This window comes from Hetaerina americana, unplaced genomic scaffold (assembly GCF_022747635.1).
Source record: "Hetaerina americana unplaced genomic scaffold, ioHetAmer1.1.p SCAF_7, whole genome shotgun sequence".
Classification (NCBI taxonomy): Eukaryota; Metazoa; Arthropoda; class Insecta; order Odonata; family Calopterygidae; genus Hetaerina; species Hetaerina americana.
In genome coordinates this window covers 57,683,923-57,702,416 of record NW_027287316.1, presented here as the reverse complement: position 1 = coordinate 57,702,416, position 18,494 = coordinate 57,683,923, and the positions used below count along the sequence as shown (strand labels likewise).

General features: G+C 36.2%; 1 protein-coding gene across 1 annotated transcript in view; it reads right to left on the bottom strand.

The window, feature by feature from the left end:
- Positions 1-18,494, bottom strand: part of LOC139696292 (uncharacterized) — a 44,393-nt gene that overhangs the window by 4,811 nt on the left and 21,088 nt on the right. Inside the window, exons 10-17 of the mRNA XM_071594996.1 lie at positions 18,226-18,405; positions 16,262-16,407; positions 13,444-13,918; positions 8,768-8,978; positions 6,744-6,871; positions 4,900-4,993; positions 3,186-3,470; positions 3,001-3,086 (exon numbers count right to left, since the gene is read on the bottom strand). Coding sequence (XP_071451097.1) covers positions 3,001-3,086; positions 3,186-3,470; positions 4,900-4,993; positions 6,744-6,871; positions 8,768-8,978; positions 13,444-13,918; positions 16,262-16,407; positions 18,226-18,405 — 1,605 coding nt within the window. The remainder of the gene's footprint in view (positions 1-3,000; positions 3,087-3,185; positions 3,471-4,899; positions 4,994-6,743; positions 6,872-8,767; positions 8,979-13,443; positions 13,919-16,261; positions 16,408-18,225; positions 18,406-18,494) is intronic.

Here is an 18,494-nt window from a genome sequence, read left to right as displayed (position 1 = left end):
TATGACAAATGCCTTAATTTGCTTGGAGATTATGTTGAGAAGTAGTTTAAAGTATCCTCTTTCAAATAAAATTTTTTATGTTTGTTAATATTTACTTTTGTGTCTTTATTTCATGAACGGGTACTACTTTCCGGATGACCCTCGTATATATATGTATATATATATATATATATATGTATATATATATATATATATGTATATGTATATATATATATATGTATATGTGTCTGTTTGTGTGTGTGTGTCTTGCTCGAGAATTGAACCCGGAACCCTCCAGTAGGCAGTCCAACGCTCTCCCCCTGGACTACCGCGACCCATAATATAAATATAAACCATAAACACAGTAATCAACCCGAAGGTCGGTTTAGTAGGTGAAGGTAGAGATCATTCAGTACTAAGCCCTATACAGCGTGTGAAAATTCACACATCAGGGTAGGGGGGCCAGTTCCTTTCCCTGTGCCGGTTATAGTTTCCCAGGAAGACCTGGTAACCGAAAAATCACTTTAGCTTGGGTGGAGCTGCAGGTGCCCAGAGTGCCTTGCCCGGGGATCGAACCCAGGACCCTCCGGTCAGCAGTCCAACACTGTACCCACTGGACTACAGTGACCTACGATTTTTATATATATTATATATGTATATATATATATATATATATATATATATATATATATATATATATATATATATATATATATATATATATATATACACATACATTTTTTTTTGACACACACACACACACCTACATACACACAGATACATACATATAATATATTGTATGTAAAAACACATCCATATCCATATAATAATAGATTAAAATCAACTGCAAACAACAGAAGGATCAAAAAATAAACAATAATTACAAGCCAACACAATATGCTGCCACATTGCTTTTTCACTATGATTCGTAAGTTGAAATGAGACATAGGTTTGTGTACCCATTCATTTGCTACATAAATTAACTTTCAGCAAATCAAATATAAAAAAAAGAGAATGAATGAAATGGAATTTTCTTGTTGTGTTTGCTTTACTTTGCTTTGTTAGTATCGGCATATATGAGAATGGAGGAAAGGAGAAGCAGTAATAAAGTGTTTACATCCATAGAAATGCACAATGAGATACAAGAAATGCTTCTGGCCTGAACTTGAAAAAGTACTTCTGGAATGGGTGAACACGGAGAGAACAAAAGGAAGTAAAGTGTCAACAACTAGCCTCTTGCTGAAGGCAGAAGAACTTGCCGAAGAATACAAAATAGAAAATTTTACAGACTACCCATCATGGGGATTTTGATTCATGAAACGAAATAATCTGTGCATTCATACAACTTCCAGTGTTGGGCAAAAACTACCCACGGACTGGGAGGCCAAGGTAGCTAAATTATGCGTTGAAGAAAATCTGTGTGGTGTGGATCTTGCACATTTTGGTAATATGGATGAAGTGCCAGTTAGTTTTGATCTTCCTGGTTCCAGGACAGTACATTTAAAATAATGCTAAGAAGTTTCTGTGGCCACAACTGGACATGGAGAAGTCGAATTTTACGGTTGTCATAAGTGTAACCTCCGATGGTGGAAAGCTTCCACCCTTGGCTATTTTTAAGAGAAAAACATTGCCCAAAGGGAACTTCCCGAAAGGCATCTTGATAGCTGGAAATGAGAAGGGATGGATTAATCAAGATATTATGAAAGTGCGGGTTGAAAATGTGTGGGGAAAATGGAAACAATCCTTTTTTAAACCAAAATCTTAATCGATAATGGACTCTCACCATGCTCATATTACTGGCAACACAAAACAGTTTGTGAGCAAATATTCCAAACTGACAATAATACCAAGTGGATCAACAAAAAAGATTCAACTGCTGGGTTTATCCATTGATAAATCTTTTAAATCAAAGTTACGTTTTAGTCAGGAAAAGTGGATGTCTGGTATGAAAGACTACACAGAATCCCGAAGGATAAAAGTGTCTTATGAAGAAACAAGCAGGTGGATCCTAGAAAGTTGGCAGGGTGTCACAGTGACTAGTGTAAAAAATGGATTGGAAAAAGCTTTCAGCAATATTTCAACGCCAGTACTAGAAGAGGAGGAAGAATTAATTTTGAAGAGTTAACTTTGGAGAGTGAACTCTGCGATGTGCCTGAAGAGATAATAAATGCACTTAATTCATTTACTTGTGTTTCAGGTGATGAATTTCTTGGATACGAGTGATCTACCTATCCCATCATATATTTATACATTCGTGTATATAATATGACGTACTCTATGAATATGCAAAGTACTAACTATTGGAATAAAGAAGAACTATGTAGTAGAACAACTGAAGTATAAAAATGATATTTTTCTTCTTTTTTTATGGATTTATGAGATGAAATAACTGAAACAGTAGTAGATCTGTATAAAATAAAATGCAATTAGAAAGGCATGTTTCCAGACCAATTTATTTTTGCGAAGCTCTTCTTTTTGCGAGTGTGTTCTCGTTTTCTGGCCTGATTCAAGAAACTGAGATAGGCAGATAAAAGAGACTGAGAAAATGAGATAGTCAAGCAACCATAAATTTTTAATGGCGAAGATTCTTATCACCTCAGCACTGTGTAAAAACGACAACTGACCACAACTGAGTAATAATATTTCCTTGATAATTTTAAAGCCTTTAAATATGGTCAATTAATGGTCTCAGTAGGACACATTTACAGACGAAAATAAGGCAAACTCTTCAGCCAGCTCCAGATGATGTTCACAGACAGAAGAACAAAATGTTAAGTCTTAAAAAATGCTCTTTATGCACCAGAAAATCCCCAATAATTATCTAGAAAAAATATTCATAGTTGCAAAAACCTTCACCTTGATTATTATGGCACATATTTTCTTCAGGTTTTTACTGCACACTTCCGACAACTGACTCATTGGCATTAAATGTATACACAGTGCATTTAAAGGTTCCGATTTAAACCGGGAAAATTATGGACCTTAATACTTATGTGAGACACTGAAGAGGTAATAACCAACCTGACACTTTCATTATCCTCAAATTCTGACAGACATATGGTACACTTCTCAGTGTTGTCTTCCATATCATCTGTACTCCGTTTCACCTGCAATTGACAACAGAATTGATGTTTTCCAAATTTCAAAACAAATTTCCATAAACACAGAAAATCAACACAGAGGGTAGAGAAAAACTTGAAGCAAACCTTCTTGTAACTATGGGGGAAAGTGAACCTCTCAATTGTCTCTTGGGTTGCCCCTCGGTTCATGTGCGCTAAGCGTCTACGCTCAACAAGACGCATGTAGTCCTCCAGGCGTGCTGACATATGCCTAGCAATGAATGGATAGGGCATGAATTCTGGAGAGAAGGCGGAAGGGAAGACAAGGTCATCGATTAGCCGGTGCTGCTGACCAGCAGCTGCACCTGGACTACCATCCACAACATCCACCACTCCAGGTGGTGCTGCTCCCCCAACACCCACGGCACCAGCCTGCAATGAGAATCACCAAAGTAGTAGAACAAGGCATATGCTAAAATCTCTTCACTTCACTCACCAAACACCAAAATACCTTATTTCAGGAAAACTTTTAACAATCATGGCCAAAAAGTCACTCATGACCTGAGTTTTAATGCATTAGCATCACCATTAGGTGAGTCAAGGGAATAACAGTTCTCCTTCATAGACAGAAAGGAATATGGAGAGAAGAGAGGCTCATTGTTATGACTGCTGCGAGAATGTAACAAAAAGGTGGGATACAAGTATTTATTCATAATGGTCATTTCAGGGTCATGAATGCTTCGTAAAATTTTCAGTTGCTTTCGACCATTGAGCTCAATTTGATTACTTGCTGAATGGCAAATGTCCAGATCAAAATCACTTGTATGGTTATAGTTTAAAAAGTTTTGAACACCTCTGAAAGGCACATAAATTCATCTTGTATTTTACCTAACACCTTAACACAAATAAACAAGCTCAGGATTCAAATAAAGAGAAAAATCAAAATTTGATACAAAAATGAACAAATATTCAAAACATAACTTTAAAATAAAGTCCAGAATACTGATAAAATATTAACTATTAAAAATCTTTACTCTTGGAAACTCCTTTTTCAATAAAATGGACAAATGTAGCATAGACTATTCGCCAACAAATCAAGCCGGGCAAAATTTGAGCCTATATTTATCCAGAACATGAAAGCCTCTGGTGTTTGAAAAGAATAAAAATGAAGATTATGAATAAGGAGAGCATGAAATGACAAATTTATATCCCCTGTAAAAACTTAATTGGAAAATCGGCTACAAAATATGGAAAATTTTCCGATTGTTGTTAATATAAGTTTAGTTTATGGAAGAACTTTTTGAATCCACATATTTTAATAATATCTTCCAATTTTACCATAAAGTATTGAGGGGATAACAGAGTGGGCTCTACTATATGCTGCAAAGTTTGTGAACATTGTCTAAAGATTCCACCGGGAACACTATAGCTATAGCTGGTATGCTGCAGGCTTTGCTATTACAAAACAACTGTCCAAGATGGGTGTGATAATGTTCCAGGAAGTTGCTCTAATGAGTATTATTAAGTTTCTATTGACATGGATCCAATGTCATGTTTTGAGAAAACCATTGACTTATCTCCATGGGTCAAAATGTGCCCTAACAGTGAATAATAGGAAGATAGGTGTGGTGCCTCCTTCCCTAATCATATGTTGAACATTTATCGACAATGCTGACTCACATCAAACCTACTCAATTAAAATATTGGGGCATACAAAAAGAATTTTTCAGCATCAGTCAACTTTAATGCACCAGACCCTAAGAGGAAGATTACTTTCATTCAAATTCATTAATGTGAGAAATGAACCCAGGCTGCAACACTGGTACCAGGTCAATCAAGCTCAAACGAAGGCAAGACTTACCCCAGATGGACCAATGCTGATGTGAAGGTGGTGCATTCGTCCAGGAGGGTGATAGTGGTAGAGGTGATGGTGCACATGTTGGTGAGTTGGCTCCCTAGAAAGAAAAATATTCGTATATAATCTTCATGCATACAGCCAAATATCATTCGAGTATATAATTCAGTCATCACTATTTTCAACAATTAGATGGCCTCTGACTCCAGGCTTTTTATGATAAAAATGAATTTTTCAAGACTTTGCATGAATATTTTACAACCAAATTCCCATCATGTAATACAATGGATACTGCTTAATTTATGTGAGTGAATATTTCAGTTATTTTTCCCTGAAGCATAACCAATTATCGGCAGATAATGAATCAAAAATAATCTCTAGAATCTGATGACTTGCCTAAATTAAAATTTCAGTAACAGTAGAGAGATTAACTCATTTGAGGTTTTGAAATCTACAGCTAGCTAGCATTCATGCACTACAAATATGTTTCTGACCATTGATACAAACCCAATATGGCTGTGAATAGAAAGTCATTAAGGCTCCCCCAGGAAATGGCATTTCCTTGAGAATTGATTGCTAAAAAACAGAAGGATACATGAGTTTGAAACCCATTTTTGTAATCAGTAAATATTTTGCTCCTCCAATCGATGCCTACCAGTTAATACACAAGAATATCAATAGGCACATAGTGTTAGTGAAAAATATTCAATCCTATTATGGAGTAAATATTTATCCATGGTGGCATTCTCACTCAAAGAGTAGGCAGTTATTGTGACCTTCCGGCAGAATACAAGGTTTGTATAAAAAGTATCGGCTACAATTTTTTCCTGACGTGGGCGTGAAGTGCTAAATTCAGACTGTTGGTAAAGTGTGCACATGATTGCAGTTTGTATTGGCATTGATAAGATGATAGTGGACACCATTATCACTGAAAATTTGGTAATGTAAGAGATCTGCGCTAAACTCATCCCAAGGGCCTTGATGGATGGACGACCAAGAGGAGAGTCGAGTGTCTGCTTGCCAAGACCTTCTGCAACGGCATCGTGATCATTCCCCAACCCCCTTACGGTCTTGACTTGACACCAGCAGACTATTTCCTATTCCAAAAGTGAAATACTTCCTCAAAGGATACCATCATGGGACCCTAAGTGCTGTCAAAGAAGATTCTCTTTACACCCGGCAACTTACAGCATTGGTATTGACATTTTTTTTGCTAAAATTCACACTTTTGGTGTCAACTAATTCAAATTTTTGTTAAATAATATGCAGTGCATTTAAAAACACATCTGCTAAATTAAATACCTGAGATGGGTGGCTCAATTATTAATATTTTTACTTGTCATTTTGAATAAAAACCTTCTCAATTCTTTCATTCTTCTGGTGTTTAGTTTTTGTAGTGTTTGCTTGCGCTACATTCGAGTGATTCCATCGGTGACCCTCTATGATTCAAACTTTGGAGATTTGAATATGACTAACAGAAAATATTTGGATCAGATTCATGAGCCAAATGTAAATATCCATCTAATTTTGCATTCAACAGATCTGATTATTCCCTATTAAATAGTAAATTAAGTTTTCTTCAAAATTATTGTCAATCAACCTATGATTTCCCACTGTACACACGTAGATAGACTGAGGGAGTTTTAGCTTCAAAAATCACAAATATAGCATCCTAGGTCATGCTGGTCAATGTTATTTGAGTATTTTTCTTCTTTACAAATTCTACTTTTAGTTTTAAATAATGGATTAATTAATTATGCCAACTAGCCATGTTCTCCTTATCCAAGTACCATTAGCCAGTAACTGACACAAAAATCAGGAGATTATAACAGTAATGGATGAATACTCACGGAGACAAATTGATGTTTGGCACATCTAAATTGACATGTCCTACATCTGGATTCACAGGGCGCTGAGTAGAAGTAGTATGGAGATCCAAGTTTGGGACTCCACTTGTTAAATTCACATCGGCTGGTACCTAGAAAAATGGATTAAAAAATCAAAAAATTGATTCTGACCGAGCTTATATATTAATAATGACTAAATATAAAATTAAAATTATACTATTATTATTTGTAATCAAATGGTTAGGGAAGGTTTTGGACGGGCATAAGATACCTAACGGTACAGTGACAATATCCTTGCTTCTCCTAACAAAATAAAAAGCATTCGACACTATAATGCATCAATTTCAAAGTGTAAAAATCATTCCCTTTGACCGGGAGAATAATCATTTTCTCAATTCTCCATTACTCCTGCATGCCTAACATTCTCCTCTCAAATGAAGTCTTTAACATCCCTCTGTCAATCAAAATATTCTGCATATTTTTAATTCTTCCCAAAAATCCTCTTTCATGCCCCACCATGCTCAGCAATTCTTTGATTGTTTTCCTTTCAGCCCAATTCACTTTTTCCATCCTTCTCAACTCCACATTTCAAAAGTTCCCAATTTAACCCCAATCATCCATTCAATTGTTTCCATGTTGTACAAAGCACCTTCCCTACAAAAAAATTTAATGAACCATTCCATTCCAACCATGCTCAATTTCCCTTGATCCAATTTCCTTCACCTTGTGATTACTTCTTTGCCTAATGCAATTCTTCTCTTTAGGTCCAAACTAAATTGACCATTTTGGTCCTGAATACTTCCGAGATACATAAACTGTTCCACCTGCTCTATTTTTTGCTCTCCTATTGAACATTTCTCAAAAATTGTGTAACCTTTATAATGGCATAACAAACATAATACTTACAAACCTTTCAAAAAGAAGAGAAATCTTGTATACTCAGGACAGATGAGAGCGGAGTGGCTATGGTTGAAGGTGGGGGTAGGGGTTATTTGGGTAAGGGAAGGGGAAGAGGAAGTAGTGATGTGGCTATGATGTGGTATGGGGTGGGGTGGATGGGCATGGGAAGTGTGGGGGTCGATCATGTGTGTTGAAGGGTTGGTTTTGTTTTTTCCCCTCAAGTTTAGTTTCTCAGACATGAGTGGAGAGGGTTGTGGGTACAATTTCTCATTACAAAAGATCGTTTTGGGGATTGCCTAGTGCCTCCTTATCTCAATTTGCCAGCACGTGTCCACTTTTAATCCTATAGGGAGGATATGTTGCATATCTTTCCTAAATACTGCTATTGTAAATGAAATTTGCACCTGATAATTCCAAAAATTGATGAAATGCATTGTACATAAAAATAAAGTCTGTGGAAAAGTACAAAATCTTTTAATATTGATACATGATATTTGAGGCTCTGTATTGTTTCAAATATCCCATAATTCACATTCACATGCCCTAAGTGCTTGAACTCACAATGTTACAGATTTAATAAATTACAAATCAGCAATAACAAGTGTCTTATAACAACTGATTTTATTATTCTTTTACTCTCATCAATGAACCCTAAAAGCACCAATCAGCTGTATAGACCGCAGTTCATAGGCACTTGTGGCAATAGGGAAAATATGTGAATTAAAAGAGTGAATGAGAATAAGCTCAAGGGAAATAAAAATACAACAAATGAACCTACAAACTTCACCAATGGAAATACTCTACTATAACTTAGGACAATGAGTAATGAGAGATTGACAAAGTTATAAAAACCAGCTTCACATTAAGTCAAAAAACATCCACAAAACAATAAACATCTGACTCTCTGGTGTCCGACCAAATTCACAAATATACCACTTGACACATTTTTAGCTACATAAATTCAAACTACTATACCTTCAGACCAGTCCTATTTTATTTGGAACTGAAATCAGTGATATAAAAAGTGGCAATAGGTTAGTAGTTAGGCAAGCTACTGGCAAATTCCTTTGTCACTTATTGAGAAGAGTTAGACAATGGGGAAGAAAAATGAGAATAACAGTTTTCACCAATGGATTAGGTGGTCCAGGTGTGGCAACGACCATGGGCTGCTGGGGTGCTGGGAGAGGTGGTTCATACCACTGCAGCCTCTGGCCGTGAAGGTGGTGGTGGTGATGATGGCCATGGTGATGACTTGGGCTCACTGGCTGCACACCCGCAGCATAATGATGATCGTACAGATGCCCTTGCTCATATGTATCTGGAAGTCTTCTAGTCCGACTAATGAGATGTTGATTGACCCAAAAATAATAAGAGAATAGATGAGGATAGAAAATGGAAACATGATTAAAAGACATAGGCAATAATTGCCAATGGCTGTTACTGAACAGAGCTTTACCCTTGGAATACACATTATATATTCACAAAATATTGGGCTTTGGGGTAGTAGTAGTATTTAGGGGAGGTGACTGACAGCTGAGGTCATTAGCACCATAGGGGATGGACAGGAAAGGATGAAGGGTGGAGAGAAACCCGGCGTCGGCATTAGCTTACTCTTTACGAAAGGCACCAAGGGGTCCGCAGCTTAACGTCCCATCCGACGGATGGCGTACTCACTCAAAGTGCCCTCCACAAAGCACCTCAAGTAGGGATCGAGATACCTCTGAAGAATATTCAACACCACTGGGATTTGAATCCGGGCCCTCTCGGTGGGAAGCCAGGACATTAGCCCCCGCACCCATCTTGATCCCCTTGGGCTTTGGGGTCTATCCTTAAGGCCTAAGAGGAGGGAGTGCCATTTCATTTTAATTTCTTATGGGGGGTAGGGAATATTGGACTAGTAATAATTATAAGATTTTGTGGATGAATCAACGTCACAGGTTATTTTATACCACTTGCCACCAAATGAAGGAAATTAAAATAATTTAATTTCCAAAATGATGCTGATATTATGATCAATAAATCTTTTGAGATTGAAATATGTATTTTTTTAAATTTGTTGCTTAGACGATAAGGGATGCCACCTAAAAAGAATTATAGGTCTCCCCTGAAGCCTAGCCATCTGTACATAGCCCAGTGCCTATAACACACCATCAGGAGATGTCAGATACTAAGAGGGCAGTAGGCAGGAGCATTCAGGAGGAATGTTATACATAGGATACCCTCCTCCAATGACCACCTACGGGGAATGAAGAACTGATAGTTTTGGTAGAGGGTCCACAGGTAAGAGAAGTATTAGTTCCAGGGAGTGTAAATTAATAGTTAAATTAATTTGCACAAATTTATTTTACAACAAAAAATATGAACCTGAGAACAACATTCACATCTTTCTTTTTTCAAAAAATTTGTTTTAGTTTTTTTTTTCATTTTAAGTCTTTTATTCGCACTTTTTTTGGTTCATTTTTACTTTCTCAGACATGACATACTAGGGTAATATTTCAGGCATCATTCATCAGGAAAGAAATTTAAGTGTGCAGTTAAATGCTCACTAATGAAATAGCTGCCTCAGAATAATTTAAGTTGTTATCAACCTTCTAAAAAAGTTCAAAAACATTTGTTTCATTTCACTATATGTCAACAAGTAAAATTAAAAGTTTGTCTTTCATTGTAATGTATAGTACTTTTTACAGAACAAAATACTGGTGATTAGGAGATAATAAATTTAGTGAAAAACTGGCCAAACCAAACGCACTTTCTTTATTATAAAAAAGGAACCTGTTTGATATTAATGTAAGAGCCATCAATGATATAGAAGGGGAAAGGAGGAGTTTAAATCTTACAGATCCTTACAAAGCAGGGGGAGGGATAAAAAAACAGCTCTACATATTTTAAGGATGTCCCTTTATAATAATAATTATGATTATTACTATACTTATAATAATATCATTGTAATTAAAGATTGACTTCTATCTTCAACATGGAGCTTTAAGAGAGGCACTAACTTTGCAATAAGTCATAATAGTAAGAAGTTGGTGCACATTAAAATAGCAAATGCAGCATTCCAGTGAGTCTATTTTAAAATCTGATGATGTATGTGAACCAGACACCCATAGCATGATGATAACATTGCTTGGATTAGACTGAAAAATTTTTACAAAGGAAATTACAAAACAGATCAATATTGAATGGCAACCACTTAACATATGTACATGTTGCCTGCATGTCAGAAAACAAATTAGTAACAAGGCCATGTTTTATAATTTCTCATTTAACTGAAGGTAATTTTTAAGCTATGGCTAAGGCCCCTACAGCTAAGCTACGGCTATGACTGCTGGTTAAGTTCAAAACCAACTGTTAAACAGCTCAATAACTGACACACGATGTTTATATGGTTACAATGATCATATTCAATAATAAGCAGCCATTTGTTTAAAAATTGGATGTCACTAATCTCCATGTTAAGGTAACACTCACAATAACTAATGACAGGACTTAACGAGAGTTCATTAAATTGGGCCTAAGTGTCCTTTCACAAATAATAAATTTTAAATGAATTCAAAATTCATCTAACATTGTATTGCCTCAGAAAGAGATGCTAATACTTTAAAGCTACAATGGGCATACATCTGTGAAGTGAAGCAACATAGACCAAGCAAATTTCAACTTGATTATGAAGTATCTAAATGGCTTTTTATTAATACTAGGTTAATTTTAAAAGTTCTCAGAATGGAACAGAAATAAATGACTTATCTCAGGGAAACTTTTTCATTTATTCAATGTAGTCTCCCTGCACACTAAGGCACTTGGTCCAGCGACGTTCCAATGTCTTGATTCTATCTCAAAAATTAGATTCCTTCAGGCCTGCAAAATATCTATCTACTTTGGCTGTTTGTTCTTTGTTTGAAGAGAATCTTCCTCCACTGTGGAAAGTTTTAAGCTTGGGGAAGAAATGGAAATCTAATGGAGCCAAATCAGTTGAATAAGGCAGGTGTGGCAGCAATTGCTATCTTAGTTAATGTATTTTTGTCATGGCAATGACACTTTAGTTTGAGCGTGCATTGTCTTGATAAAAGATGGCTTTCTTCCTCGCCAAACCTGTCCTTTCTTATTGTATCTTTTGCTGTAATTGGTCCAGGAGCATTTCAGGTTAGCATAGTATTGTCCAGCAATTGTTTGACCAGTGGGAAGATAATCTATCCGGAGAATCCCTTTCACATCCCAGACAACTGAAGCCATCACCTTTCTGGCCTTTGGTTTCTTTCATGAGGTGAATCACCATGTTTCCTCTGCTATCACAGCTGTTTTGGCTCTGGGGTATAGTAGTGGGCCCAAGTTTCATCAGTGCTCACACACTCGTGCAGAAAATTTCGTTGGTCACTCTTAAAAGAGGTCAGCATTGTTCAGAAATTTCCATTATAATGCATTTGTGGACCTGAATCAAGAGTCACCGATCTAACAGATAATTTTCTCATTCTTAATCCACTGTTAAAATGTGATATGCCTGTTCTTGCTTGATTTCTCACACTTTCAGTTGATGATTCCCCATGACCATTTTATGCACTTTTGAATAATTTCTGAGGTAGTGGCACATTTTGGCCAACCACTATGCAAATCATCATATAGGCTGTCCCCACCAAACTTAAATGCATTTTTCCATTTGGCAACAGTTGAATATGAAGGAGCAGAGTCCCACAGAGTATTCTGAAAGGTGGCATGAATTTCCTTTGCTTTCATACCTTTCTTTACAAAGTATTTAATCACTGCTCGAATCTCAATTTTTTTCTATCTCCACGAATCTCTATACTGGAACAACAACAGAGAGGCAACCGCACCACAGACCTCTTCCCAGGGCACTGATGTGTTACGTGTATACTCATAAAGGATTACTTATTACTACACGGGAAACTCATTGTGCTAGCACTAACATCTGGTTCTGGAAAAAAAATTCTGAGAACCTTTAAAACTACCCTCATAGCTCATGAAAATATATTATTGTTACTCAATCGTGGAAACAGGGATGAATAATTTAACCACACATTTATAAGCTAACACAAGTATAAACTGATATCATATACACACCACCAATATTATCATGCGTAATTAGTGGTATCAAATGAAACTATATGTACTGGTACTTATATCAAACTCAAAATGTACTCAAATGAAAGTACTTGACCTTAAATATTATGGAGAAATAAGTTAAAAGTTATCTTTAAATACATATTTGCCGCAAGATTGCCGCAAAGCTTTCCGCCTCAATTTACGATGAAAAAATAATCACCTGAAAGTTAAATATGACCAATTGAAAAATATTCTTTCATTTATCAGGGCCATGAAATATATCCTATGGAACAGGAGTTTGAATTATTTTTCAATATACTAAAAAAGAAATTCTATTCATTTTAATTTGATAACTACTGCACATATTTTACTGCCAATTCTCAGATTCATTTGAAATTTACTATACATTAAATAAATAGAGTTATATTAGTAACATGGTGCCTGTTTGAATTTCATTGATGTAAATAAGGAGATGACTTCTCCTAAGATTAACCAATACGGCAAATGGAAACTCATCAGATGGCAGACACAAAGGACTTAAATTTAATGCTTATAATAAATTACATAAAATATATAAGTGAAAAATTATGACAGAACTGCTTTTAAAGAAACAAAGAGTGTAACTGAGAACCTGGTAAGGAATCAAAGAGCGAAAGGAGGAAACAACAAATCATCTCATGATCATCCTCTTTGTGTGTTTGAAAGGTTCCTTCATTCCCATCAACATTGACAACATTACACTTACTTTGTGTTTCCATCAATCCTCTGTTGGTCCAACCTCCTTCTCTGCCTCTCTAAGGACCTTTGTTGCATGTACCACAGCCTCTCATGCATGGGATTTATGCGGCCAAACACCACTGGCTGCCGATTATTATCCGGAGCAACACATGGGTGAGGAATGGGACGAGAGCTTGGGAGGATCCCAGACCTTGGAGGCTGCTGCCCAGGGAAGTGGTGGTGGTGGTGATGGTGGTGGTGATGACCATGGTGAATGGGATGGTGGGAGTGAATCGATGTTGGGGCTGAGATGGGCATCCTCGACAACGATGACTGGTTGGGGTAAAGAAACATGGAGGGGTTGAATGGGTCCCTTGAAGTGGGGTTGGCAGTGGCAGCTGTTGTAGGTGTCGGAAACACAGATGGCTGTGGGACTGGAGTGGTTTGGATTGAGTGAACAGGCACTAAATACGCACCACTACCATTTCTGAGAATGCTTGCAGCTGAAAGATACAAAATGGAAGAGACAAAATGAGGGTCAAAGTTCATGGGTAGATGGGTAAATTCATAGGACAATTTAAGTTGAAAATGACTTGATGGGTTTTTGGGATCTTTCCACATTGATTCATCTTGGCAGATGATAGTTTCACTGGCATTCCAGTCATCATTTTTCGACCCAAATTAATTCCACTGTGTTACTGTCTACTCTTGAGTTAGTTTGGAGTACTATGATTGATTGTTTTGAGGGAAAATTTGTTCCCAGATAGGAGAGTGGGGTAGCCCTCTTTCCTGTTTAAGTTATCAGGAATCCTGGTAAAGTCTATTGCCACCCGTAGCAGCCAGAACAAGGATGTATTTTCCCTGATAATGATAAAAAAATTATTACTTTCCTCAGTTGATACAGGATGCAATAGTACTTGCCAAGACTCCTAATGACCTTCACAGGGCAGATGGCTATTCCCTCTCTTTTAAGTTACTGGGTCATCTTCTAATCACCATGGCAGCCATCACAGTAATTTACAGTCAACATCGAAAATTACCACCATTTTCTCAAGTTCCGACTAAACTTTATGATTTCTTGTTTCGCTGCATGGAGAATGTGTATGGGAATATCAATAAGATCAGATGGAACAACGTACTTGTTCTTGATTATAGAGCGGTACTTAGACTTATTAACAGCTGAACATACGAACAGTTCTAGATATAAACTTTTCCAGTAATCTATTTAGGGCCCATAAAGATGAATTTATTCTTGAGATCACAAACTAGCAAACAAACAAAAAGAGAAAAAATGCATGAAAGTAAAATTTTGATCATGCACTCCAATAAAGCCACCGTCACATGAATATTTAGCAGCACATATTAAGAGTCACCACTCAACCTTGTACTGCGGCATACACACACATTCGGTGCTAAACATTGTTAGGTGTAATGATATGTATGGATTTATCTGATGTGCAATGGAAACAAGATTTTGGCAGTTTTTTAGTTAGAGTGTGTTTTAGAAAATATCTCATAATATGTTTGATATTGGCAACTTGTAACTTCAAATTAAACACATAAGTAAACCACTTGATTTGTTTTTCCAAAATATTTCTTAAGCTGAGAAGAGAAATACTGACATTCCATTAGGTAAAGTGAAAAATTGGGTTATACACACTGTGGACAATAGTAAATTATACACACAGTCGAGGTACCACTTTGTGGGTATGTTTGTATATATATATATGTATATATATATATACAAACACACACATATATATACAAACATACCCACAAAGACAGCTCGGCTGTCGTCTTCAGAATGTTCTGAAGACGACAGCCGAGCTGTCGATACGTCAAATAACATATTGTGAGTGACCTTTCTTTGTGTCTCTATATTCTAAAAATCTACGTCTGTGTTTTTATATATTTCATTGCCGAAGAGCGTTCCATTTCGAAGATATTTTTAAAAATAAATAAATATATATGTGTGTGTGTATATATATATATATATATATATATATATATATATATATATATATATATATATATATATATATATATATATATATATATATATATATACATTCAAACACGAAATCCCGCCAAACGGCGAATAAATACTCATATATACAGGAACAGATATAAGGAAAAGGGATAGGAACACATATAAAGGACGAACACAATAGAGGTGGGGAAGGCGGAATCGAACGGATCACAAGAGTAAAAATATTTCCTCAACCGGGACTCGAACACCGGATCTTTCCACTTGCCGGGCGGATGCTCTTAACCACTTGAGCTATCGAGGATAGTCAATTTATATTTTTACTCTTGTGATCCGTTCGATTCCGCCTTCCCCACCTCTATTGTGTTCGTCCTTTATATGTGTTCCTATCCCTTTTCCTTATATCTGTTTCTGTATATATGAGTGTATATATATATATATATATATATATATATATACATGTATGTATATGTATATATACATATATATACATATACATAAATATATAAAAAATATATATGTATATATATGTACACATATATATAAATATAGAAAATATATATAAACATACATACATAACTTGATAGCAACAAGCGACATTATAACACTCACACATTCTCTTAATAATTTCGATGGAATTTAGCTCCGTCTTCCTCAGAAGAACTTGGCAATGCCATATTACGGTGAAACAAATTATCCATAAAAAATTGGAAAAAAGTATATTGTTTCCTCCAATGTTATGGAACTAGTTATGATTTTTAGACACACCATCCTTCAAGGACAGGGGATCCTTCTATATCTGAACAGGACATAACTCCAGCATTAATTGTTCTAAAATACATTGACTGCGCACACATACCCAAATGCAAATTCAGAGACTCAGCAGGCATATGCCCGATAGGGAAATTTGAAGTGGAAGATAAGGTTGTTGGGGCAACTGTGGTAGTGGTGCAGGCATGCCTTAAATCAGCACATGGTGCATTACTACTGGGCTCCATCGGAGGCCTAAAAATAACAGAAAACAATGCCATAAATGTGCAAAAAAACAATTTTATGAGAAAATTTATCAAAGGTAGAATGATACATTTTCAATAAATTATAAACGTGATTTTTCAATTTAAAGCAAATTGTCAAAATTTCATCCAATGGATGCATCACTAATCACTGCATTTTTTACAGCATTTCACGAGTTTAATTTAGAAGAATACACTTCCTCATGAAGAGAACCACTTACTGTGGAGAACAATGGTAAATTTAGTTTAATGTAGGTAAGAAATAATATTTTGGCCTAAGAATTTTTACTAAAAATCCACCACCATTTCCTCAGAACATTATCATGGAAATATTCTAACCCTATCATTTGCCTTAAAGGAAGGGTCTCAATACGCTAGTCGAATGACCCTTAAGATAGACACTTGCATGACACCTTAGGGTCACTGAAGTCAGATAATCAAAATCACACTAAGGTGACTTTACTCTGATTTTTGTCATTTTACATATATCAGTTCTAAAAGTATCCATGCACACTGAAACCCCACTTTCCTCATGTTGAAGAGGACAAAAAAATGTATGAAATGGAGAATATCCACATCATAAATCCCAGATAATAACAACAATTATTATGCTTTGCCTCTGACTTTGTGGTCACCTGCAATTTTACTGGAGACTGAGGAAGATTTCTTCAAATGTAAACATTAAACTTGAAAACTTTTGTGACCCTTTTGTGACCCCTAAGTCACACTTCTGTGAAGTTAGTGAGTACACTCCAGAATGTCTTGTCATAACACCAACATTTCTTCTCATCCTCAAATTTAAGACATTTTTGCTATAGATTGGTGTCACAAATATATACGAACCCAGACTAAACTACAAATGTTGGTCAAGGAAAATGGGATTTGTATAAAATCTCATCATTCTCCTGTGGTGGTCATCACTTTTGGTCACATTTTATCAGATATTTCTTTCATAAAAATATTTTTATGCTTACATTATGATCACTATTACATTAGAATTTGTTTTACTAAAACATAATAAATGTTTGTTTGCCTGACAGAAGTGGTATATCTCCCAAAATCACCTACAACCACCACAACTGTTGACCGAATATATTTTAGTATATTATATCATTGTTTAGTTTATTATTGATTGCATGACTTCAAAAAGACTAAATGAGCATTCAGTAGTAGTTAGTAGTTATTAGGGAAGGTGACCAACAGCCGAGCACATTGGCATACCTTAGGGGTGGATGGGATTGGCAGAAGTATGGAGAGGAACACGCCATCAGCATTAGAATACTCTCAACAAAAGCAAAAAGGGGGCCACAGCTTGTCCCATCTGATTGACAGCGTACTCAGTTTAAGTGCTCCCGCAAAGCACCTCAAGTAGGGATCAGGATACTAATGAAAAAGCTCTGCCATCTCCAGGATTGGAACATGGGCCCCCAGGGTGGAGAGCCAGCACATAAGCCACCCCACCATTCTGATTCCGAATTCAAGAGTCAACACAGGAGGAATCTGGGGGATGTATCATCAAATTAATGGAAAGAGTGGGATTTTCTGAGTATGACTGTGAATTTAAGTGCTATCATGATTTAGTAACAGGTGAGTTTATCTGACCCACAGAACCAAATTTCAAGCTCAAGACTGTAATGAAGCCAACTGCATCCCAAAAAGTCTTCTTGACATCTTCAACATGCAGCTACATAATTGAGCTTTCCTTATTTTTAAAAATATCTTATGAGGGTTGATATGCAAGAGGATACATGAAAATCATTCAGACGTAAAACACTCACGAAAAAGGAAATTAGCAGGAAAAAGTACCCACCTGCTTGTAGCAGTAAGAACCTCTGAAACTGGTGTTGATTGAGAAGAGGTAGTTGGTTGGTTTGGCCTGGGCAGTACATTTCTTCCTAAATTTGCAATGTCTTCTAGATAAATATCTACCCTGGGGACAACACAGCGGGCAGCATGGCTTTGAGGATGGGTATTCATATCCATATCAATCCTGTGAGTGTTAATGAAGATTACAAACGTTTTGGTCAAGAGGTGGGATATCAATATTTTTCTAGTTCACAAATTGATATTGGTTGATGG